Here is a 26,267-nt window from a genome sequence, read left to right as displayed (position 1 = left end):
AGATTGGGTCCTCAGAGATCTTGACACCCAGGAATTTGAAGCTGCTCACTGTCTCTACTGCTGATCCTTCTTTGAGGATTGGTATGTGTTCCTTCATCTTACCCTTTCTGAAGTCCACAATCAGCTCTTTCGTCTTACTGACATTGAGGGCAAGGTTGTTGCTGCGACACCAGTCAACTAGTCAGTATATCTTATTCGTGTACACCCTCTCATCTCCAACTGAGATTCTTACAACAATGGTTGTATCATCAGCAAATTTATAGATGGTATTTGAGCTCTGCCTAGCCACACAATCATGGGTATAGAGAGAGTAGAGCAATGGGTTAAGCACACACTCCTGAGGTGCACCAGTGTTGATCGTCAGCGAGGAGGAGATGTCATCATGAATCCACACAGATTGTGGTCTTCCGGTTAGGAAGTCCAGGATCCAATTGCAGAGGGAGGTTCAGAGGCCCAGGTTCTGTACCTTATTGATCAGGACTGTGGGAATGATGGTGTTAAACGCTGAGCTATTTTCAACAACAACATCCTGACATAGGTGTTGGTATTGTCCAGGTGATCTAGAGTTTTGTGAGGGGCCATTGACAAACAAGAGAAAATCTGCAGATGCTGGAAATCCGAGCAACACAAAAGGTTTCGGCCCGATGCTGCCTGGCCTGCTGAGTTCCTCTAGCATTTCGTACGTGCTGTTTGAAGAGCAATTGAGATTGTGTCTGTTATAGATCTATAGTGGCGAATGGCAAATTGCAGTGGATCCAGGTCCTTGCTGAGGCAGGAGTTGATTCTAGCCATGGCCAACCTCTCAAAGCAATTCATCGCCGTAGATGTGAATGCTACTGGGTGATAGGCATTAAGGCAGCTCATATTACTCTTCTTGGTCATTGGTATAATTGTTGCCCTTTTGACCATAGCATAAATATTTATACAAGTACTATATGTATTTGGATAGTCAGTGAGTGGTAGGTCATGTCTAACCAATCTTCTAGAGTTTTTTGAGGAAGATACCAGAAAAGTGCATGAAGGCAAGACAGGGCACGTTGTGACACATTTGACAAGGTCCCGCATGGGAGGTCAAAAAGGTTTGGTCACTCAGCATTCAGGATGAGATAGTAAATTGGATTAGACATTGGCTTTGTGGGGGAATCCTGCAAGTGTGGTAGATGGTTGCCTCTCTGAGTGGAAGCCTGTGACTAGTGGGGTGCCACAGGGATCTGTGCTGGGTCCTTCATTGTTTGTCATCTGTATCAATGATGTGGATGATACTGTGGTAAACTGGATCAGCAATTTGCGAATGACACCAAGATCGGGGTGTAGTGGACCCCGATATCATAGCTGTCATAGTTTGCAGCAGGATCAGGATCAGTTGGAAAAATGGGCTGAAAAATGGCGGATGGAATTTAATGCAGACAAGTGTGAGGTTTTGCACTTCAGTAGGACCAACCAGGGTAGATCTCACACAGTGAACAGCAGGGCACTGAGGAGTGTGGTAGAACAAAGGGATCTGGGAATACAGGTCCATAATTTGTTGAAAGTGCCATCACAGGTATATAGGGTCATAAAGAACATTGGCCTTCATAAATCAAAGTATTGAGTGCAGGAAGTGGGATGTTATGTTGAAGTTGTATAAGACATTGATGAGGCCTAATTTGGAGTATTGTGTGCAGTTTTAGTTAACTACTTACAGAAAAGATGTAAATAAGGTTGAAAGAGTACAGAGAAAATTTACAAGAATGTTGCTGGGTCTGGAGGACCTGAGTTATAAGGAAAGATTGAATAGGTTAGGACTTTATTCCTTGAAATGTAGAAGATTGAGAGAAGATTTGATAGAGGTGTATAAAATTATGAGGGGTATAGCTAGGGTAATTGCAAGCAGGATTTTTCCACTGAGTTTGGGTAGGACTACAACCAGAGGTTATGGCTCTGAAAGGTGAGAAGTTTAAGGGGAACATGAGGGGAAAACTTCTTCACTCAGAGGGTGGTGAGAATGCAGAATGAACTCTCATCACAGACAGCATCCTCATATCAGCCATTACTGTCTGGTTTGGTGCTTCCTTCATCCCCAGAACATCCTGGCACAATTCTACACTGTCACCATGGAGACCATCCACAAACCAGCCATTACTATCTGGGTTGGTGTAGCAGCCTCTCACGACAGACAAAAAATTAAAATGAGCTGCTAGGACAGCAGAACAGGCCATAGGCTGCAGTCTACCATCGCTGCGGGATTTGTCTCTGTCCAGGGGAAGCGGGAGGGAAAATCATTGTAGACACTCCCCACCCAGCAAAATGCCTTTTCCAAAAGCTCCCTTCTGGAAAGTGCAATAGGGTTATTAAGACAAAAACTTCACACCATCCTAAAAATTTCTTCCCCCAGGAAGTTAATCTGATCAACCATTCTAGTTAGCCCTCCACATTCCCCTGTATGTAATAGCCCTGTCACTGCACTGTAACCACTGTTTATAATGCTGTTTACATTGTAAATACATACCGGTACTTATGTACATTTATTCCATATCTGTACTTTAACCTCTAACCTTTTTCTTAAGTAATTCTTTACCTTTGTTGACTATCGTTTTTTGTTGCTTGTCGTACTCTGACCAACACACCACAGCAAACTCCTAATACATGGAAATGCTCACTCAGTGGCCACTTTATTAGGAAGAGGATTGGAACCCAGTGCAGTCCTCTGCTGTTGAGGCCCATTCATTTCAAGGTTTGACATGTTGTGAGTTCAGAGATGATCTTCTGCACACCACTGTTGTAATGTGTTGTTATTTGAGTTACTTTTACCTTCCTGTCAGCTTGAACCAGTCTGGCCGTTCTCCTCTGACCTCTCTCATTAACAAGGCATTTTCTCCCACAGAACTACTGCTCACTGGCTTTCTTTTGTTTGTTTTTGCACCATTCTTCGTAAACTCTAGAGAATGTTATGCGTGAAAATCCCAGGAGGTCAGCAGTTTCTGAGATATTCAAACCACCCCATCTGGCACCAACAATCATTCCACAGTCAAGGTCATTTGGATCACATTTCCTCCTCATTCTGATGGCTGGTCTGAACAACAACTGAACCTTTTGACCATGTCTGCATGCTTTTATGCATTGAGTTGCTGCCACGTGATTGGTTTATTACATATTTGCATTAATAAGGTGTACAGGTGTACCTAATAAAGTGGCCACTGAGTGTACAAGGTGAATAAAGTTGATCCTTGACCCTGAAAACCCCATGTCCAAATTGCACAATAAAATTCCAATGCACAAGGATGTGGAGTCATCCTCTTTGATAACCATTGAGTTCAGATCCTGATGAAACATCTGCTTTTCTCTGCACTCCATTAGTAGTTTAATCAAGTATTTTGCAAACCTACGACAGATCCCACCACACTGAAAGTAAACGGGGTCTCTCGGGAAGAGCCACCACACACATCAGCAAGTAGCCATGGCTCACTGTTGCTACACTGACAGAGTACAAGGCCAGGATTTGTGTCTGAACTGTACTCCAGCTTGTTTAAGAGACTGAGCAGGACACACAAAATGCTGGAGGAATTCAGCAGGTCAAGCAGTGGCTATGGAGAGGAATAAACAGTTGACGTTTCAGGCCAAGGGCCTTTCATCAGGACTGGATTCTGAGCATTCTTTCTTCTCCCATTCCAATGTTGCATGGCATCTCAAACTTCCATAGATGTGCAGTGGAGAATACATCGACTTGGTGCATCGCAGCCTGATATGGGAACACCAACACCCTTGAATGAAAAATCCGACTAAAAGTAGTGGATTCAGCTCAGTCCATCACGGATAAACCCTCCCAACCATTGAGCATATGTACATGAAACGCTGTTGTAGGAAGGCAGCATCCATCAACAGGCTATGCTTTCTTCTCACTGCTGCCATCAGAAAGAAGGTACAAGAGTCTCAGGATTTGCACCACCAGGTTCAGGAACAGCCAACCATCAGACTCTTGAACCAAAGGGGATAACTTTACTTTCCCCATCATTGAAATGCTCCCACAACCAATAGACTTGCTTTCAAGGACTCTTCATCTCGTGTTCTCAATATTTATTGCTTATTTATTTATATACTGCTGGAGCTGACAGTCCCATGGGAAGATAGCTTGAAGAGGCCTTTGAAAGGAAGCTCTCCGAGTACGGAGGTCTGGTCAGCAACTGTCAGCAGGCTGGATGGAGAGCGAGGTGTCTCCCAGTGGAGGTTGGTTGTAGGGGATTCGTAGCCCGTTCTTTAGTTGGAGCCTTCAGCATTTTGGGCATCAAGGGAGAGAGGAAGAGGCGAGCCATCCGCAGTACCACCGATGCGGCAGAGAGGACCTCAAGATGGCTGTGGCTCAAAAGAGGAGAGCCATGGAGTCGTAAGTAGCTAGCCATCTGGACACAAGCTGGGGTCTGATCAGCCCCGGCTGGATCACCTGGAGGAGGTTGTATGATGTTGAAAGACCCGAAACACCCGATGATTCCAGGAACATCACTGAAGATGTGTCCAGAAGCATCAATAGATGTACGTACACAGTATATCATTATTTCTTTCTTTTTCAGTTTGCAATTTCCTGTCTTCTGCACCCTGGTTGAATCCCTAGTTGGTGAGGTCTTTCATTGATTCTGATATAGTTAATATTCTATAGATTTCTTTAGTAGGCCCACAAGAAAATAAATTTCAGGGTTATATATGGTGACATATATGCACTCTAATAATAAACTTTACTTTATTCTCAGCAACTTTCCTCCCTTTCCTGGTCTCACCTATCACCTGCTAGCCTGTACTACTCTCCCTCCTCCACCTTCTTATTCTGTCTTCTGCCCCCTTCCTTTCCAGTCCTGATGAAAAGTCTCTCCATAGATGCTGGCTGAGCGGCTGAGTTCCTCCGCATTTTGTGTGTTTCTCTGGATTTCCAGCATCCACAGAATAGCTTGTGTTTACATTGTGCTTTACCTTATTCTAGCTCAATGCACTGTGTAATGATCTAATCTGTATGAACAGTATGCGAGACAAGCTTTTCACTGTACAGTATCTGGGTACAGTACCTGTGCGAGAACAAACCAAAATAAATACCAATCTCGTGGGAGAGACTGGACCTCTGTCGCCCCCTGGTGTTCATTCCACATATTACCTCAGTAAGGCGATGAAGTCCCAGCTACTCTGTCCAATGGGCAATACCCACCTACATTAGTAGAGCTACTAGGACTTGGTGTTTCAATCCCTATGGTAAGTTGGCACTCTCGATGTTGGCAGTGGGTTTGGAGTGGTGACAAGGAAGGAGGGTAGGTACGTCATCGGGGTCATCAGGTGGGCACCCTCCTTCTTTGACGTTTCGTTGATAAGCCCACGATGTCTCCAGAGGGCTCAACGGTGCTACCTGGCGTCCCAGATACACCCCCCTCAGTTCCATACCCTCCTGTCTTCATCTTGCAGCCCAGTTGTTGTCTTTCCTTTTAATCCAAATCCAATTGCTGCTTTTTTTCTGCTGCATTTGACAAGGACTTGATTGCTTGTTGGAGGGAGTGACCCCTCACCCCCATCTTCTTCAAAAGACTGGTCATAGATGTAGCAACGAATCCCCTGCACCCCACTTCTACAGGGAAAATCTTGGTCTTCCAGCCATTCTGGGCAGCTTCAGTTGCCAGTTCGGTCTTTTTCCTCTCATAAGCTTCTTTGATACCATCTTCCCATGGTACTGTCAATTCCACAACATATGCCAGCTTGGCTGTTGTGGACCACAGGACCATGTCTGGCCAGAGTGTTGTAGCTGCAATATCTGGGGGAAACACAAGCTTTTTTTCCCAAGTCCACGTCCATTTTCCAATCCCGAGCAACCTGCAGAATATTTACATCTTTTGATGTTATATGGTGCTCTGGAGGCTGGCCTGCTGGTACAAATCGTGTAATGTGGACATTTCCTGCCGATGTTTGTGGGAGAGCATTTGTGATGATTCACCTCTGTTCCAAGATTGATGCCAGCTGTCTGAGAACTTGGTTATGCCACCAAGTGTACTGCCCCTGGGTGAGGCTCGTGGTGCATCCTGTTAAAATGTGCCTTAGTGAGATATACTGAATCCTGTTTTCCCATACTCTGTACATTTAGGTCTATTACATAACAGAAGGACTGGAGGGCGCCACAATAGTGTAGCAGTTAGCACAATACTATTACAGCTCAGAGCATCCAAGTTCAGAGTCCAATTCTGGAATCCTCTTGAGGAACATAGAAATCTACAGCACATTTTAAGATGATGAGAGGCTTTTCCCCAGGGCTGAAATGGCTAGCATGAGAGGGCACAGGTTTAAGGTGCTGGGGAGTAGGTACAGAGGAGATATCAGGGGTAAGTTTTTTTACACAGAGAGTGGTGAGTGCATGGAATGGGCTGCCGGCGACGGTGGTGGAGGCAGATTTGATAGGGTCTTTTAAGAGACTCTTAGATAGGTACATGGAGCTCAGAAAAATAGAGGGCTATGGGTAACCTGAGGTAATTTCTAAAGTAAGAACATGTTCGGCACAGCTTTGTGGGCCAAAGGGCCTGTATTATGCTGTAGATTTTCTATGTTTCTATTACAGGCCCTTCGGCCCACAATATTGTGCTGACCATGTAACCTACTCTAGAGACTGGCTAGAATTTCCCTACCGCATAGCCCTCTATTTTTCTGAGCTCCATGTACCTATCTAAGAGTCTCTTAAAAGACCCTATTGTATCCACCTCTATCACCGCTACTGGCAGTGCATTCCACGCACCCACCACTCTCTGTGTAAAAAAAAACTTATCTCTGACATTGCCCTTGTGACTTCTTCCAAGCACCTTAAAACTATGCCCCCTCATGTTAGCCATTTCTGCCCTGGGAAAAAGCCTCTGGCTGTCCACAAGACAATGCCTTTCATCTTATACACCACTATCCAGTCACCTCTCATCCTCTGTCACTCCAAGGAGAAAAGGCAGAGCTCACTCAATCTATTCTCATAAGGCACGCTCTCCAGTCTAAGCAACATTCTTATAAATCTCCTCTGCACTCTCTCTATAGTATCCACATCCTTCCTGTAGTGAGGTAACCAGAACTGAAGACAATTGAAGTGGGGACTGACCAAAGTCATATATAGCTTTAACATTACCTCACGGCCCTTGAACTCAATCCCACAGTTGATGAAGGCCACAAACCATACGCCTTCTTAACAACACTGTCAACCTGCACAGCAGCTTTGAGTGTCCTATGGATATAGACCCCAAGATCCTTCACACTGCCAAGAGTTTTACCATTAATATTATATTCTGTCTTCAAATTTGACCTACTGAAGTGAACCACTTCACATTTATCATGGCTGAACTCCATCTGTCACTTCTTAGACCAGTTCTGCATACTATCAATGTCCCACTGTAATCTCTGACTATCCTCCAGACTATCCATACAGCCCCAAATTTTGTGTCATCAGCAAACTTACTAACCCACCCTTCTACTTCTTCATCCAGATCATTTATAAAAATCACAAAGAGGAGGGCTCACAGAACAGATCCCTGCAGAGCACCTCTGGTCACCGACCTCCATGCAGAACATGAACCATCTACAACCACACTTTGCCTTCTGTGGGCAAGCCATTTCTGGATCCACAAAGCAAGGACTCCTTGGATCCCATGCCTCCTTACTTTCTGAATGAGCCTGGCATGGGGAACCTTATCAAATGCCTTTCTGAAATTGATATACACTACACCCACTGCTCTACCTTCATCAATGTGTTTTGTTACATCCTCAAAGAATTCAATCAGGCTCGTAAGGCATGATCTGCCCTTGACAAAACTATGCTGACGATCCCAAATCAGATTATGTCTCTCCAAATGATCATAAATCCTGCCTCTCAGGATCCTCTCCAACAACTTGCCCCCCACTGAAGACTCACTGGTCTATAATTTCCTGGGTTATCTGTACTCATTTTCTTGAACAAGGGAACAACCTTTGCAACCCTCCAGTCCTCTGGTACTTCTCCCATCGCTATTGATGACACAAAGACCATTGCCAGAGGCTCAGCAACCTCCTCCCTCACTTCCCACAGTAACCTGGGGTACATCTCATCCAGTCCCAGCCACTTATCCATCTTAATACCTTTCAACAGCTCCTTTTTCTTAAAGTCTATACATTCAAGCATTTCAGTCCACTGTAAGTCATCCCCACAATTGCCAAGGCCCTTTTCACTGGTGAATACCAAAGGCAAAGTATTCATTAAGTATCCCTGCTACCTCTTCCAGCTCCATGCACACGTATCACACCTGATTGGTCCTATTCTCACCTGGTTCATCCTCTTGCTCTTCTCATACTTGTAGAATGCCTTGGGGTTTTCCTTAATCCTGCTCACCACTGCCTTCTCATGGCCCCTTCTAGCTCTAATTTTATTCTTGGGCTTCTTCCTGGCACCCTTGTAATTTTCCAGAGCTCTACCAGTACCTAGTTTCTTGAACTTTTCGTAAGCTTTTCTTTTCTTCTTAACTAGATTTTCTACATCTTTTGTACACCATGGTTCTTTTACCCTACCATCCTTTCCATTCCTCAATGGAACATATCTATGTAGAGTGCCATGCAAATGTTTCCTGAACATTTGCCACATTTCTGCCATTTCCCCGAGAACATGCGCTTCCAAGTTTCTGCCTAATAGCATCATATTTCCTGCTACCACAATTAAAAGTTTTCCCAAATTGTCAGTTCCCATCCCTCTCCAGAACAACGGGAAGGGAGATAGAGTTGTGATCACCACCTCCAAAACCCTCTCCCACCGAGAGACCTGACACCTGACCTGGTTCATTTCCCAATACCAGATCAAGTACAGCCTCTCCTCTAGTTAGCTTATCTACATATTGCATCAGGAAACCTTCCCGAACACACCTAACAAACTCCACCCCATCCAAACCCCTTGCCCTGAGGAGATGCCAGTCGATATTAGGAAAGTTAAAATCACCCACCACAACAACCCTATTATTATTGCATCGTTCCAGAATCTGCCTCCCTATCTGCTCCTCAATGTCACTGTTACTCTTGGTGGGCTCTTAAAAAAAACACCCAGTAGAGTTATTGCCCCCTTCCTGTTTCTGACTTCCACCGACAACTCAGTAGACAAACCCTTCATGACTTCCTTTTCTGCAGCCGTGACACTATCCCTAATTAGCAATGTCACACCCTCATCTCTTTTGCCTCCCTCCCTGTCCTTTTTGAAACATCTAAAGCCCGACACATTCAGCGGTCATTCCTGCCCCTGAAACAGCCAGGTCTCTGTAATGGCCACAATATCATATTTCCAAGTAAAGTTTGTACATTCCTCCTATGTGCACATGAGTTTCCTCTCGCAGTCCTAAAATGTACGAGTTAGTAGTTAATTTTTCATAGTAAATTGCCCTGTGGTTAGTCTAGGTTTAAATCAGTGGATTACTGGGCAGCGTGACTGGTTGGGTCAGAAGAGCCTGTTCCCTGTTGTGTCTCGAAATGAAACTTGTGTGGTATCTACAGGAGATGCGGCCTCAAGTAGACAACATCCATGAACAAAGATTCCCCACCATTCAGACCATGGCATCTTCTCAGCTACCATCGAGCAGGAGGTACAGAAGCCTGAAGTCCCACAACTCGAAGCTCAGGTGCAGCTACCTCCCTTCAACCATTCGGTTCTCAATCCACGCCACACAACCCTAATCACTATCCTTTAGCGACGCTATTACCATTTTACCCTAAAATGGATTGTACGTTTTTTTGTTGTAATATTGTTTTGCACAACTTTTTTTTTAATGTCATACTCTCAGCCTGTGATGCAAGTATGTTCTTCTTTGCAGGCGTGCACTTTTGAAAACTATCCAGTCAATCCGATGCACAAGGCCAGAAGCAGATACTGTATAATGGACCAAATCGCCTCTCCTCACGGGGCTTCGTACAAAACACAGGAGAGTGAACGTGAAGATGGAGGGAGTGTGAGAGGGGCAAAGCGCGCCCCACACTGGGGTAATCCCACACTCTACTTGGGACCTCTGTCACTGGAATTCTGATGGCTCTGCAGGTGAGGCAAACTGACAGGAATAACTTAAACTAAGATATTGATAACAATCGCCCGCAAGCCATCGTGTATGGGGGAGAGGGGGGTTGTCATCAGGCAAAGAAAAATGACAATTTGAGCTAGTCACATTTTGCCTATTATTGACCCATTGCCCTCCAAGAATCTTTCCCACATGAAAATCCAGATTTTAATTCAATTGCTGGAATTTTAATTGCTATTTAAATGAGGGTTGTAGTCCAGCAGAGGTCGATGGGACTAGCAGAATAATAATTGGTCACAGAGATGACTCCACCATGGCAGATCCCAGGCCTGGCTGCAAAATGAGCAGGGTTGAGCACAGCACTAGCAACCCCATCCCATAAAAACCCAGAGGCACAGAAGCTCCACAGACTTCACCCCTGGCAAAGGAAGGATTTTGGGCTACACCTAAAAATACTCTGGTGAGGTGCAGTCAGCGGCCTATGTCCCAGTAGCGCTGATGGGCAGAATGGCCTGCTGCAGCAGTGTAGCACTCCATAACTCTATAAATTCCCCTCCCCTGAGATTCATACTGTCATAGAAAAGTACAGCACAGAAACAGGCTGTTTGGTCCATCTAGTCCGGGCTGAACTATTTAAACTGCTACTCCCATTGACCTGCACCAGGACCATCACCCTTCCTCCATACCCCTACCATCCATGTACCCATTCAAACTCTTGTCAATTCATCAATTGTTCAAGTGTTGGGACACGAGTCCAGTGATTTAACCACACAGCTACCTGACTCCTTCGCAGTGATACAGTGACAAAACAGAAATAAAAAATTGTTTGTGGAATTGAGTTATGTGGGACTCAGTGCTGAAGTAAGGGGCTTTACACCAGATACAATGGGCCGAATGGTCTTTTGTATTATTATCCACATCGGTCAATGCAAGTTCATTGGGAAATAATGGTCATTTATTAGTGTTGCCACTTCAACAGCAAAAACGCTGACCAAGAGCCTTGCAGAGGTCACTTACTGTAGAAAGCAGCATTGAACAGTGGTTCATAATCACAAGAGACACTGCTGATTAACACATACATTTATGAAGGATCCTGATGAAAAGTCTCAGCCCGAAACGGCAGCTCTTCATTCCTCTCCTTCAACGCTGAGCTCCTTTACCATTTTGTAGGTCACCGTGAAGGTGCAGTGGGAATAGCTTCCTGCAGGTGGCAGCACTGAGGAATGGGGCAGTCAATTTAAAGTGGATATTGACAGGTTCTTGATTAGTCAGGGCATCAAATGTTAAAGGGAGAAGGCAGAAGGAAAGGGCTGAGAAGGATAATAAATCAGGCATGACCGAATGATGGAGGAAACTCTGTGGACCGAATAGCCTAATTCTGTCTACTGGTCCAGTCTACTCGCCAGCCACTGGCAACTCCTCTGCACAAATGCACCAGGGAAGCCAAACGCCAAAAGAACGAAACACTTTATTAAAAGTCAGCAGCAAGGAAACAGACGGGTGCTGTGAATGAATGAGGAAAGGCGCAGGAATCTGTCCGTCTTGTATCCAGAATCATTCTGGCACTCCCTGGGCGATCTGCTCAGGGAAACCGTGCGTTATTTGGTCACATGATTGGCATCTATTCGTCAAAATTAATCTCTAGAGAAAATGGTGGTGCATTGGTCCAACCCCAGATAAACCGCAGTTCCCCATCACCTCCCTCAATCGATGCAGACACAGGAGAACAGCTGGGCCGCAAGGAGAAGAGCGAGGGGACACAGTGCTTGGAGATGAACCGCCCTCCTTGCTTGTTTGCTCAGTGCTCTCCCTCTTATCCTCCCTCAGCATCCCACCCCAAATACTGGGCACAGGCAAGCAGTCTCCCACCTCAGGATGGAGGGGTGGGCTTCACTCAGGGCAGTTGTCCGAGAGGAAGGTGAGGCAGGGGAACACCATGGGGACACCAGAGACCTCTGATGGTGAGATCTGGAGCAACAGAAAAAAAATACTGCAGGAACTCAGCAGCCCGTCCGGAAGCATCAAGGGAGAGGAATAAAGAGTCGACATCTGGGGCAGAGACCTTTCATCAAAACCTCGGCCTGAAACATCAACTGTTTATTCCCCTCCATAGATGCTACCTGACTGGCTGAGTTCTTCCTGCATTTTGTGTGTGTTTCTCCGGATTTCCAGCATCTGCAGAATCTTGTGTTTATGATCTGCTGGGGGCGGGGAGGGGGGAAGATAGACAAGTGACAGCTTGGGTCAAGACCCTTAAAGATAAACATTAGCTTTAATTATCACATGTACACGGAAACATACAGTGAAATGCGCCACTTGCATCAATGTCCAACACAGTCTGAAACATGCTGGGGCAAGTGTGGCCGCCCTTCATCTGGAAAATGGGGAGACAGCCAGTACAGAGAGGTGAGGGGCAGCATGGCGTAGTCTTAATCTACCTGTCGCTTGCCAGCTCTTGTACAGACCGGTGAGGGGCAGTGTGGCGCAGTCTTAATCTATGTGTTACTCGCCTTCTCTGTATCGATGCTAAGGTTACCTGTCTACACTGGCTACATCCCCTCTATCGCTCAGTCCAGACTACAGGTCTGGACCTGAAACGTCAACTGTTTATTCCCCTCCATAGATGCTGCCTGACCTGCTGAGTTCCTCCAGCATCGTGTGTCTTGCTTCTGACCCCATGGGATTGTAGGAAGGTGCCCTTGTTAGTTGAACTGTGGTCTCCACAAACCGCCAGTGGGATAAACGTCACCGTTTACCCACACTGCAGTACAGTATATTGTTAAAGGCCAGGTATTCGGCCCCTCAAATCTCTGCTTCCCCCTTCTGTCACCTTACATGGGCCTGGGGAGCAGGGAGGGAGAGTACACATCGTCAGAAGGCACTAACACCGGGAGAGTTCAGGTCTAGTAACATGCAGAGGGTGAGCTGGGGAGGGGAGGGGAGAGGAGAAGCACAGATTAGTGGAGTGATGAGGGGCTGCAGTTTTCTGCCTCAGGTGAGTGAGGTCAGTGACAATGGCCCCCAACCCTCTTGCAGTTAAGGCACCAAGAGGTGGAAACAGCCCCCCTCCCCCAAAGGACAGCCCCAGCCCAGCACAGAATGAGAAGGAAAGCAGGAGGCACTGGGCAGCTTTGGCTTGTGGTCAGAGGACGGAGACTGGCTGGCCTCGGGCCGCGAGCCTCGAGCGCAGCCCAGCCCCAGGGCGCACTAACAGTTCAGCAGCTCCACGTAGTTGGCTGGAAACATGCCGTAGGAGCCATCGGCCGCGTAACCTCGCCACCAGCCCTCGTCGATCTGCTCAATGTTGGTGATGATGTCGTCAGGGTCGAAGGAAATCTCTGTATCGTCAGCTGAATGGTCAGGAAAAAGGGGAGAGACGGGGGGAGAGGGAGGTTAGCCAAGTCCAGCCTGTTAAACACACATTCAGCATTCCTGATCCTCCAGAATTACGCTGGAGTAAAACCATGGAAGCAATGAAATTAACTCCTTTCACCTTCCTTAAACACCAGTATTGGCAAGAGCTGCTTCCTTTGATAACTGGGAGCATTCATTTGCAAAGCTAACAGAAGGGACATAGAACATTTTTTTACATGTTGGTTTGCATCTAGGTTAACTAGAACGAGGGGATAAAACAGAATGGGGGGGTTAGAATGAACCCATGGGCAGAACAGACTCTATTGACAGTGAAGGAGAGGTAGATATGCGGCAGGGATTTTATAAGGACCTTTGGTGGTATTTTTCTAGGGCTTTCAGCTGCCTACTGTAGGTGGTCCACGGTTTTAATTAGTCAGGGAGTCAAAGATTATGGGGAGAAGGCAGGAGAACTGGGTTGAGGGGTTTAATAAATCAGAGGATGAGAAGTGACTTGATAGATGTGTACAAGATGATAAGAGGCAAAGTTAGTGGACAGCCAGAAACTTTTTCCCAGGGAGTAAATGGCTAATACTGGGGGCATTATATTAAATGACTGGACGAAACTTTGGGGCGGTTGGGCGGAAGATGTCAGAGGTAAATTTTCTTTCCCCCTGACAAAGTGTGATGAGTGTGTGGAACGCCCTGCCAGGGGTGATGATGGAAGCAGATTCATTTGGGACATTTCAGACTCAGAATGGCACATGGATGATAGAAAAATGGAGGGTTTTGTGGGAGGGAAGGGTTAGAGTGGGTTAAAGGGTTGGCCGAAGGGCCTGTACTGTGCTATGTTCCGAAATTGATTCTGGATCTCAGACTAGCCCAAGGTCAACACCACGGCTCGGCTCTGTCCAAGTATCAAGGTTTGGACTCTTGGGATGCAAGACCTCAAGCCCGTGAAACTAGCTCATGCTCTGTCCGTTACCAATTGAGAACAGAGAGGAACCAATTCCTTCTGCGACCTTGTTCAAGACCTTGAGGTTTTCTTAATCAGATTAACAGGAGCCACGAGGTCAGGCTGATTACTTTCTGGTGTTCATGGTTCATAGCCCAAGTGGTATGAACAGAGGAAATGGACCTACCAGCCTGATAGTCATACAGTGCCCTGGCACACAGACCCTGCATCTGGGTCTCCACAGCTTCGTACACACCCTGATCTTCAGTCACCTGATGGACAACAGTGAGAAACATGAGAATTAATATCATCGAGAGATAAATAAATATACCTTTCTGAAGTATGTATCCGGTTTCCATCTGAATGTTCCCATTGAGCCTGCTTCCAGCAGCCTTTCAGAATCAGGTTTAGTATCACTGACATACATAGAAACATAGAAATCTACAGCACATTACAGGCCCTTCGGCCCACAATGTTATGCTGACCATGTAACCTACACTAGAAACTGCCTATAATTCCCCTACCACATAGCCCTCTATTTTTCTCTATTTTACATTGTAAAATTTGTTTTGCAGGAGTACAGTGCAATACATGAAAATTACAGTAACTTACAATAAATATATAAATAAAAGAGCAAAAATAGTGAAGTTGTGTTCATGGACCATTCATTCAGGAATCTGATAGCGGAAGGAAGAACCTGCTCCTAACATGTATGTAATATATGCTCCTGTACCTCCTCCCGGCTGGTAGTAATGAGAAGAGGGTATGTTCTGGGTGGTGGGTTCCTTAATAATGGATGCTGCCCTTTTTTGGAGCATTGCCTTTTGAAGGTGTCCTCGATGGTGAGGAACTTTGCACCCATGCCACAGCTGGCTGAGTCTAAACCCTCTCACGCCAACCCACTGCAGAGCACAGGGTGTTGAGAGCAATCAACCAACGCAGGATATTCAGTCAATCAGGAGACATGGGACTGCTCCATGAATACTACCTCATTATTCCCTTTTCTTGTACAATTTATTTCTGTAATTTCACAATCTTATGTGTTCGCTCTGTTCTGTTGCCACAAAACAACAAATTTTTATGGGTTGTGTCAGTGACGATAAATTAGATTCTGAATGCTGATAAGAATCTGCCTGTGGATTCTGTCCACATTTCTCGCTGCCACAGTAAAGCAGCCAGTATAATCAAAGACCCCACCCACCCCCGACATTCTCTCTTCTACCCTCTCCCTTTGGGCAAAAGATACAAAAGCCTGAAAGTACATCCCACCAGGCCCAAGGACAGCTTCTACCCCACTGTTATCAGACTCCAGAATGGAGCTCTTAGACGATAAGAAGGACACGACCTCACAATATACCCCATTATGATCTTGCACTATATCATTTACCTGCACTGCATGTTTGTGGCAGCTTTTATACTTCAGTCTGTATTGACGTTTAACCTTTTTCTATCTCGGTGCACTGTGTAGTGATCTGATCTGTATGCAAAACAAATTTTTCACCATATCTTGGTGCCTGTGACAATAAACCAATACCAGTGCGGGATAGTTGCCGTCCATGGCAGTGAATTCCAGATTCACCACCCACTTGCTAAAGAAGTTTTTCCTCAACTCTGTCCCATTAGAACAGAGATGAGGAGGAATTTTTCAGCTAGACAGTAGCGAATCTGTGAAAGTCATTGCTACAGACGGCTGTAGAGGTCACGTCATTGGACAGTTTAAAGCGGAGGTTGACAAGTACTTAATTAGCAATGGTGTCGAACGTTATGGGGAGAAGAATGGCATCGCGAGGGATAAATCAGTCATGATTGAATGGTAGAGTAGACTTGATGAGCTGAATGGCCCTATACTGCTACTATATACACTACTGCTACAGAGTGAAGACTTAAGGGCTTCGGCTCACCGGGCTTAGGCGGAAGCGGGCGAGGGGAGGAAGGTTTGACATTCATTTTCTGTTGCTATTTGAGGAGAGGGGCATTATGACTGTGAGGGCAGTTTGCTGTTCTCGGTGTCGGATGTGGGAGGCCCTGGAGTCTCCAAGCCTCCCGGACGTCTACATCTGCGCCAAGTGCATCGAGATGCAGCTCCTAAGGGACCGCGTTACGGAACTGGAGCTGCAGCTCGATGACCTTCGTCTGGTCAGGGAGAGTGAGGAGGTGATAGAGAGGAGTGGAAGGCAGGTGGTCACGCCGGGGCCACGGGAGGCAGACAAGTGGGTCACGGTTAGGAGGGGGAAGGGGAAAAGGAAGGTGATGGGGAGTACCCCGGCGGCTGTGCCCCTTAACAACAGGTACTCCTGTTTGAGTACTGTTGGGGCCCTGCCTCCATTATGAGAGAAAACTGGCAGAGAACATAAAAACGGACTGTAAAAGCTTTTATAGATATGTAAAAAGGAAAAGACTGATAAAGACAAATGTAGGTCCCCTGCAAACAGAAACAGGTGAATTGATTATGGGGAGCAAGGACATGGCAGACCAATTGAATAATTACTTTGGTTCTGTCTTCACTAAGGAGGACATAAATAATCTTCCAGAAATAGTAAGGGACAGAGGGTCCAGTGAGATGGAGGAACTGAGCGAAATACATGTTAGTAGGGAAGTGGTGTTAGGTAAATTGAAGGGATTGAAGGCAGATAAATCCCCAGGGCCAGATGGTCTGCATCCCAGAGTGCTTAAGGAAGTGGCCCAAGAAATAGTGGATGCATTAGTGATAATTTTTCAAAACTCGTTAGATTCTGGACTAGTTCCTGAGGATTGGAGGGTGGCTAATGTAACCCCACTTTTTAAAAAAGGAGGGAGAGAGAAACCGGGGAATTATAGGCCGGTTAGCCTAACGTCGGTGGTGGGGAAACTGCTGGAGTCAGTTATCAAGGATGTGATAACAGCACATTTGGAAAGCGGTGAAATGATCGGACAAAGTCAGCATGGATTTGTGAAAGGAAAATCATGTCTGACGAATCTCATAGAATTTTTTGAGGATGTAACTAGTAGAGTGGATAGGGGAGAACCAGTGGATGTGGTATATTTGGATTTTCAAAAGGCTTTTGACAAGGTCCCACATAGGAGATTAGTGTGCAAACTTAAAGCACACGGTATTGGGGGTAAGGTATTGGTGTGGGTGGAGAATTGGTTAGCAGACAGGAAGCAAAGAGTGGGAATAAACGGGACCTTTTCAGAATGGCAGGCGGTGACTAGTGGGGTACCGCAAGGCTCAGTGCTGGGACCCCAGTTGTTTACAATATATATTAATGACCTGGAAGAGGGAATTAAATGCAGCATCTCCAAGTTTGCGGATGACACGAAGCTGGGTGGCAGTGTTAGCAGTGAGGAGGATGCTAAGAGGATGCAGGGTGACTTGGATAGGTTGGGTGAGTGGGCAAACTCATGGCAGATGCAATTTAATGTGGATAAATGTGAAGTTATCCACTTTGGTGGCAAAAATAGGAAAACAGATTATTATCTGAATGGTGGCCGATTAGGAAAAGGGGAGGTGCAACGAGACCTGGGTGTCATTATACACCAGTCATTGAAAGTGGGCATGCAGGTACAGCAGGCGGTGAAAAAGGCGAACGGTATGCTGGCATTTATAGCGAGAGGATTCGAGTACAGGAGCAGGGAGGTACTACTGCAGTTGTACAAGGCCTTGGTGAGACCACACCTGGAGTATTGTGTGCAGTTTTGGTCCCCTAATCTGAGGAAAGACATCTTTGCCATAGAGGGAGTACAAAGAAGGTTCACCAGATTGATTCCTGGGATGGCAGGTCTTTCATATGAAGAAAGACTGGATGAACTGGGCTTGTACTCGTTGGAATTTAGAAGATTGAGGGGGGATCTGATTGAAACGTATAAGATCCTAAAGGGATTGGACAGGCTAGATGCAGGAAGATTGTTCCCGATGTTGGGGAGGTCTAGAACGAGGGGTCACAGTTTGAGGATAGAGGGGAAGCCTTTTAGGACCGAGGTTAGGAAAAACTTCTTCACACAGAGAGTGGTGAATCTGTGGAATTCTCTGCCACAGCAAACTGTTGAGGCCAGTTCATTAGCTATGTTTAAAAGGAAGTTAGATATGGCCCTTGTGGCTACAGGGGTCAGGGGGTATGGAGGGAAGGCTGGGTTCTGAGTTGGATGATCAGCCATGATCATAATAAATGGCGGTGCAGGCTCGAAGGGCCGAATGGCCTACTCCTGCACCTATTTTCTATGTTTCTATGTTTCTATATCCTATCGTCTTAAGGAATATGTGAGCAGTCAAATGGCCTACTCACAACTCTATGCCATGTAATAAGTTCAACACACATAAAATGCTGAAGGAACTCAGCAGGCCAGGCAGCATCCATAGAGGGGAACAAATTGTCAATATTTCAGGCCCCGATGAAGGGTCCCGTCCTGGAACATTGACTGTTTATTCCCCTCCATTGCTGCTGCCTGGCCGGCTGAGTTCCTCCAGCATTTTGTGTGTGTTGCTCTGGATTTCCAGCATCTGCAGAATCCCTTGTGTATAACAAGATCTCTGCCTTTGGTAAGGCAATGAAAGGATAGCTTTTCACAGCGTATCACATGGTTAGATTTTCCCAGTGGGTGGGTGAGGAGATGCCAGGGACACTTACTGCACTGACAGGCTCCTCCGTGCGTTCCTCAGGATCCCGGTAGATATCCTCATGCTCTAACGTCTCCGAATGGTGGAACTGCCAGCTGTAACCTTCTTTACTCTCACCCTTCTCTTCTGTCGAGAGTTTCCAGAACGTGAACAGAAGGAATATTAGACTAACAGACAACGGTGCTGGGAACATGCAGCCACACACTCACCACCCCCACAAGCACCGTGAACGAATAAAACCAGACTGCAGGAAAAACTCGGCAGGCCAAGCAGTGCTGACGGATGACGTAACAGTTAACATTTCAGGTCAAGGTACTTTTTCCAAAGGTCAACTCCACTGAAAGACCTGACCATGTTTCCCTCTCCACCAATGCTGCCTAACCTCCCAAGTATTTTCAACACAGTTCTAAACAGTACAGTACAGCACAATGTTATGCTGACCTTTTAACCTATTCCAAGATCAATCCAATGCTTCCCTCGGACATAGTCCATTTTTCTACCATTCACATGCCTATCTAAGATTCTCTTAAATGTCCCTAATGTAACTGCCTCTAAAACCATTCCTGGCAGTGTGTTCCACACACCACCACTGTGTAAAAGAAAAATTACCTTCGATATCCCCCCAATACTTTCTTTCAATCAGCTTAAAGTTATGGCCCCTCATATTATCCACGTCCTTCTGGGAAAAGAGTTTCTGACTATCCACTCGATCTCTTATGATCGTGTACAACTCTGTCAAGTTGCCTCTCAACTCCAAAGAGAAAAGCCCTACCTTGTTTCAGCTGGTAGTTTCTTCCCCCAGAGCTAGCAGTCTGCCTCTCTTCCCCCTGCCCGTCAAGATCCCCTCCATCTGACACTCTGAGCAGTGGCATATCTGCAGTGAGATGTGTGCCAGAGGCCAGCGTTTACGCAGTCCAGCGATGCACTGCTGCTGTATCTGAACCACTGAGTATCCGACGTACTTGAACTGCACACCAACCATACCCCACCCCCCACCCACAGAGGGAAGTTGCTGCCCCTCGACCCACTCCATCACTACACTCACCAACTGCAGGCACCTAGTGGAGCTGGACCGAGTGACGTTGCAGTGAGAGGAAATCTCTGGGCCCAGCACCTCATCCTTTCCCATCGGCTATGGTAGACCCTGACTATAAACAATGACTCCAGAAGCCGCGGGGCTGGCTAACTCTTAAGGGCAGCGTAGCGGTTAGCATAACGCTACCACAGCGCCAGCAAAGCAGGTTCAATCCCGCCACTGGCTATAAGGAGATTATACATTCTCCCCGTTGTTGCCTGGGTTTCCTCCGGGTGCTCTGATTTCCTCCCACATTGCAAAGACGTACCAATTAGTAGGATAATTGGTCACATGGGTGTAATTGTGCACGCCGGTTCGTTGGGCCTTGCTACTACCGTGCCGTATTTCTAAATAAATAATTAAAATTTTAAAAGCCACACAAATGTAAATAAGTATGTGACAGGTGCACAGACCCCTCAGTCCCGGACGTACCGTTCTGGTCAGTCCACTGCTCCTCCGGCTTGGGCTCAGGCTCTGCTTCCACCCTTTCCTCAACCCTCGGAGGGCTCTCTGGTGAGGATTGCAAGTGAAAATACAAGTTTGTCAACAAACACAAGTGCCCAAACTTGTAATCAAACAGAATTTGCCATAAGGATCTCTGATCAGAGAGCTACAAAGGAAAATCATGCGGGTGGAGGAGGATGTGTGTGTAAGTGGAGGGGGTGTGAAAAGAAACTATGCAAACACGCTCATATTCAGAGTTTAAATTGCACTGATGTGTTCTGTAATTCAACCCAAGAGTTGTGTTTATTGAGTGGAAGGGAAGTCAAAGCATTCTGTGAAATTCTAGTGGACCTTTGACAATCTCCAGAGCAGCATGCACACCTCTTGGTCTTTGACTATGGTTAACATATTAATATGGTTTCCATATACTTCAGTTAAATCATATTCCAGTGTTATGCGCAGTTCTACTGTTACAAAATTGATCAGAATACACTGGGCAGTTGCTGACGATCACAGAATTTAGAGGTTATGCAAAGATTGAACAGGCTTGAATGCCATGATTAACACGTTTGACGGAACAAAAAGGTGTGCAGGTACACATATTGCGGGGAACTCCCGAACTATAGAGAAACATAGGGCAGCATCAATCCAATCAGGACTTCAGGAGAAACGTCTACCCAGAGACCAGGGAGTTCCTGCCACAAGAATCTGTGAGCAGATAGCAAAATGCATTTAAGGAGAAGCTAGACAAGCAGGGGTATGCTGGGAACGGATCAGGTCAGAGAAGAGGGAGGGAGAGGGCCAGTGTGTCATTCAACCTCTAGTAGTCTGATTCACCTGAGCCAGCCTGTGGGGTTGGTTAATAGTCTGCTGCAGCACTTCAGCAAAAGACATCCCATTTGCAGAGATATGGGTGACAGCCGCACAAAAGCACTGGGTTTGATCTCCAGTTACAGGCATTGCTTGGGGGAGAGCCGATGGTTTTAGGAACCAACTTTTGCCTCAGACTTAACCCCAGTCCCATTGTTGATCATCAGCTACCCCATCCCCTGTCAAAATGTGGAGGAGGAGAGGCCAACCTGGGGGTGCCGGCTGGGCCACGGAGCGGACCGGCGAGGGAGGGGTTTCTGGCTGGCTGCTCCGTGTCTGCAGGAAAGGGCTCTTCAACTTGCCTGGCAGGAGAAAGCAGATAAAACACAAAGGCACAGAACAGAACAACACGCCGCACTGTCAGAACGCTGTACAAAGCCGCACAATAGCAGATTAAAGACTAGAGATTCTGTAGATGCTGGAAATCCAGAAAAACACACACAAAATGCTGGAGAAGGCAGCATCTATGCACTCTTGAGGCCAGCACTGTGAATGACAAGCTGTTTCATTCTTTGTTCTCCAGAGTTTGACTAACTTCAAAATTACACACCGAGAATTATCCACAATATTTGAACTGTCTCATGCAGAGAAACTAGATGTTGTGGATATACCGGTAACTGAAATTATTTTTGAAATAACATGACAAGCTGAAAGCAACACACACAAAATGCTGGAGGAACTAGGCAGGTCAGGCAGCATCTATGGAGGGGAATAAACAGTCAATGTTTCAGGCCAAGACTCTTTCTTAAGGTTGTTATAGCCAGGGTGGGGGTTGGTAATGGGGATAAGTGCCGATTAAATGCTCCCAATAGTGTGCATCTCAAGTAGCCTTTGACACCAAGTCCTGCTCCTGGCTTAGCTACTAAGCCCAGGGGGACCGTTTCTACTGACAGAAGAAGGTGCAAAGGCAGGTTACTGGCACCTTACAACCAGTCACTTTGGGCAGGAGGGCTCATCAGCATCTAGAAAGAAAACTCTGACCACAAACCTCCACTGCCTTGCGGCTTTATGAACGCATGGGGAAGGCTTCGGGAGTAAACTCTGAGGGAAAAATCCGGAGCTGGAGTCCCTAAGGTAGTACAACGTTGAGTTCAACACTGACTGTGGGTTCATCAAACATGTGGAGAGGGGGAACTTGCTACATAGGCAACAGCTTGCTCACCATATCGTACTTGCATATCTAGACAGATAGGACGCATGGTTGACCCTGACCAATGGAGGCAAAAGAAGAGATGCTGCCTGACCTGCTGAGTTCCTCCAGCAGTGGGTCTGTGCGAGTAAGTGCATGAGAGACTAAGGTGTGTGCATGCGTGCAGGTTTGTATGCGTGTGCGTGCTTGCCGTTCTAGATTTCCAGCATCTGTAGAACCTCTCGGTGTTTTTACAAGCTCAGCATTTATCACTCTTCTCCAGTTTGTTACGGGTGTGAGCTGTCCAGAGGGAGGGCCATCCTCGTTGGGGAGGAAAAGTTTCCAAGCTGGATAGTGTGGAGATGGAGATGGCAGGAGGTCCATACATCAGCTGTCCTTCATTCACACAGCCATGGCTGGGAGGTCACATCTGGGGCATCAGTCTTTCTGCCCAATGAGTTGGCTGCCTTTGCCCAGGGAAACACGAGCACCAAAGAAAAGCACAAGTGACACAGCACAGTATGACATGTCAGTGCAGGCACACACCATACCACCATAACATATAGAAGGAGAATTAGGCCATTTGGCACATCAAGTCTGCTCTACCATTCCATCATGGCTGATATATTTTCCCTCTCAATGTCTTTCTCCTGCCTTCTCCCCATAACCTTTGAGACTGTTACTAATCAAGAACCAATCAACCTCTACTTTAAATATACCCAGTGTCTTTCTCTCCACAGCTTTTTGTGACAACGAATTCCACAGGTTCACCACGCTCTGGCTATAGACATCTTTTCTGAAGGGACACACTTGTACTCTGAGGCCGTGCCCTCTGGTCCTGGACTCCCTCCACTATGGGAAAGGCACTGGGGACAAACGAGGAAAGATTGCATTGATAACCAGTAAACTTGAGGTGAACAAGGCACTTGGACATAACAGCAACCAACCAGAAAACAAGCTGTAACCACATCCTGCCTGTTGCCTCAATTGCATGGTAAAATTAGCAGCTTGACTCTTTTACAAATTATCCAGTTCTAATTAGACTTCGTGCTTATCAAGCGTGGTCATAAACGGCAATTGTGCACATAATTTGCCGCAAGCTTCAATGCACGTCCGAGCAGTTCAATGAGCATGCGTCAGTGCTTCACTCAATGACTCACCACCTCAATATTGGCCGTGCAACAGGACATCCTCAGCAGCTGTGGGCTCAGAAAGCATGAAGTGTAGTACAGCTCAGTAGTTATATCTGACCTCCCCTGATGTCTGGCTTCCAGGCCTGTGTACAACAGCTTAAACTCTTTGTATGCAAGATGTGCCCGAACTGCACACAACACTCCAAATTTGGCCTCTCCAACGTCTTACACAACTTCATCATAACATCCCAACTTCTGTACTCAATACTCTGATTTACGAAGCCTATGCGCCAAAAGCTTTCTTTATGACCCTGTCTACCTGTGAATTTGTATTCCCAGATCCTTCTGTTCTGTTCGCTGTGTAAGTGCTACTCTGGCCGTACAACTCTGACGATATAATTGAACTATGAGGACAGTGAATTGGATAGCTCTGCTCATTTCTGACAGACCGTCATAGCGAAAGGAACTGGACTATGACAGCTGTGCAGCTCTGCACAGTGAACGTTTCTTTATCTTCAGAAATGCTGCAGCTTGGTATGTTTACTAGAGTAATGAGAGATCAGGAGAGCACTACATCATGCTCAGTGGCAATGAGAGTTAGACCAGACAGTGCATTGTGCACTACATTCCCGGGCTTATCCCCGGGAAGCAACCTTTTGCCAATGAGGTGTGCTGGCAGTGGGATAGGGGATAGCAGGAGGGAACATTCCCTCTCCATTACCTGGCTGTGTGCTCACATTGAAGGAAGATGGATCAGCCAAATTGCCACGCTCCCGCTCCTTGAACAGCTCCTTCGGATTCACTGATCTTTGGGAAATGATGGAAGCCGCCTCCTGCGAAAAGATCAGTAGCAGAGAACCACAAACATTAATCGGGGGGGGCACGGTAGCACAGTGGTTAATGTATTGCGTTATAGCCATTACCAATTGGGGTTTAATACCCCCCGCTGTCTGTGAGGAGTTTATATGTTCTCCCCATGACTGCGTGAGTTTCCTCCCACAGTCCAAATACGTACAGGTTAGGTTAGCAAGTTGTGGGCATGCTACGCTGGCGCCGGAGGGGGGCACGCTACGCTGGCGCCGGAAGGGGGGCACGCTACACTGGCGCCGGAGGTGGGCACGCTACGCTGGCGCCGGAGGGGGGCACGCTACGCTGGCGCCGGAGGGGGGGCACGCTACGCTGGCGCCGGAGGGGGGGCACGCTACGCTGGCGCCGGAGGTGGGCACGCTACACTGGCGCCGGAGGTGGGCACGCTACGCTGGCGCCGGAGGGGGGCACGCTACGCTGGCGCCGGAGGGGGGGCACGCTACGCTGGCGCCGGAGGTGGGCACGCTACACTGGCGCCGGAGGTGGGCACGCTATGTTGGCGCCGGAGGTGTGGAGACACTTGCATGCTGCTGCCAGCACAATCATCAGACTGTGTTTGTCGCTGACGCAAGCGACTCATTTCACTGTCCATTTCAATGTTTCGATGTACATGTGATAAATTAAGGTCATCTTCATAATCTTTACAAAGCGCTTCATAGCATCACCACAACAACCAAACTTTAAGCACGTCTCCATCCCACAGCACCACCCCAATGCAAAACAAAAAGTGCCCTGGTCTTTCCTGCCAATCATACTAAGCACCCGACATTGTCCTTTAATGAAAGGATAGCAGTACAGACCGCGCAGAAACACGACAGGTCAGCATACCGATGCCTTTTCAATGGACTGGCTTCTCCTGAACCCTTTGCGCATCTCCTCCTGATATTCTTGCTCCTGCTCTTTCTGCAAAACAACCAAGACCCCACCATTAGAGGCAGAACCTCAAAGCAGCAATGGTGAAACTACCGAGCAATGGCCAAGATACACCACATAAAACTGTGGTGAAGGAACCAATCTCTTAAAACCTGCAGTGCTGATATACAGCACAGAGCCACACAACTACGTATGACAGAGCCATACAGCATGGAATAGGCCCTTCAGCCCATGAGGTCCACCGACCCAGTCTGAGACTGACTTATTTATCACATGTACTTCAAAAGGCTGACTACACACTGACTACGGTTCTTTGCAGAAATGGGACCCACTCTCAGGGTTTCATGAATGGCCGTTATTCGGCACGCCAAGGACTTGGCCTAAGAGCTTCACTCGCCTTCAGAGGACTAAGATTTCGTGGCTCTGGAGGCGGGGGGGGAGGGGGGCGGGGGGAATCGGAGGTCAGTGCTGGGGCAGGAGATCCGTGTGTTGTGAGAGATGGAAGATCTAAGGCAGTGTGCCCAGAGCTCGGAAAAAGTGACGCAACAGACTTTTAACATCGTAAACCAGTCAGTTGTTTGTTACGTCTCCCCTCTCACTGTGAAACAGACACACCTCTTTCTCCCTTATTAGGGAGAGAGAGATCCTGTGGTACGTCGGATACAGGGTGAATTAGTAGTATTTGGAGTACTGCAAGTCTGTGTCTTTGCTTCTGCCTTGCTCACACTTGAGTGCTTGGTGGTGGGTGCCGACGTTTTTGTTTTGCTGGTGGGGGGAGGGGTGATTGCTGCTTGCTGCCGCTTACATGTGGGAGGGGGAGCTGTGGGAGACTTTGGGGTTCTAACATCTAACTGTCATTCATTCTTTGGGGCACTCTGTTTTCGTGGATGGTTGCGAAGAAAAAGTATTTCAGGATGTATATTGTATACATTTCTCTGACATTAAATGTACCTTTGAAACCTTTGAAATGCCTCGTTTGTGTTA

General features: G+C 46.9%; 1 protein-coding gene across 6 annotated transcripts in view; it reads right to left on the bottom strand.

Moving 5' to 3' along the window:
* Nucleotides 1-11,441: 11,441 nt before the first annotated feature.
* The window catches only part of dbnlb (drebrin-like b), a 53,181-nt gene continuing 38,355 nt past the window's right edge, over nucleotides 11,442-26,267 (bottom strand). Inside the window, exons 9-15 of one of the 6 annotated variants that reach the window (XM_063057223.1) lie at nucleotides 25,239-25,313; nucleotides 24,265-24,376; nucleotides 21,491-21,583; nucleotides 20,400-20,477; nucleotides 18,903-19,018; nucleotides 14,486-14,570; nucleotides 11,442-13,342 (exon numbers count right to left, since the gene is read on the bottom strand). In XM_063057223.1, coding sequence (XP_062913293.1) covers nucleotides 13,200-13,342; nucleotides 14,486-14,570; nucleotides 18,903-19,018; nucleotides 20,400-20,477; nucleotides 21,491-21,583; nucleotides 24,265-24,376; nucleotides 25,239-25,313 — 702 coding nt within the window. In that variant the 3' untranslated portion in view covers nucleotides 11,442-13,199. The remainder of the gene's footprint in view (nucleotides 13,343-14,485; nucleotides 14,571-18,902; nucleotides 19,019-20,399; nucleotides 20,478-21,490; nucleotides 21,584-24,264; nucleotides 24,377-25,238; nucleotides 25,314-26,267) is intronic. The other 5 variants (XM_063057224.1, XM_063057226.1, XM_063057227.1 and 2 more) reach the window with 5 other exon arrangements.

Source organism: Mobula hypostoma, chromosome 8 (assembly GCF_963921235.1).
Source record: "Mobula hypostoma chromosome 8, sMobHyp1.1, whole genome shotgun sequence".
Lineage (NCBI taxonomy): Eukaryota > Metazoa > Chordata > Chondrichthyes > Myliobatiformes > Myliobatidae > Mobula > Mobula hypostoma.
This window is presented reverse-complemented; position numbering and strand designations above follow the sequence as displayed.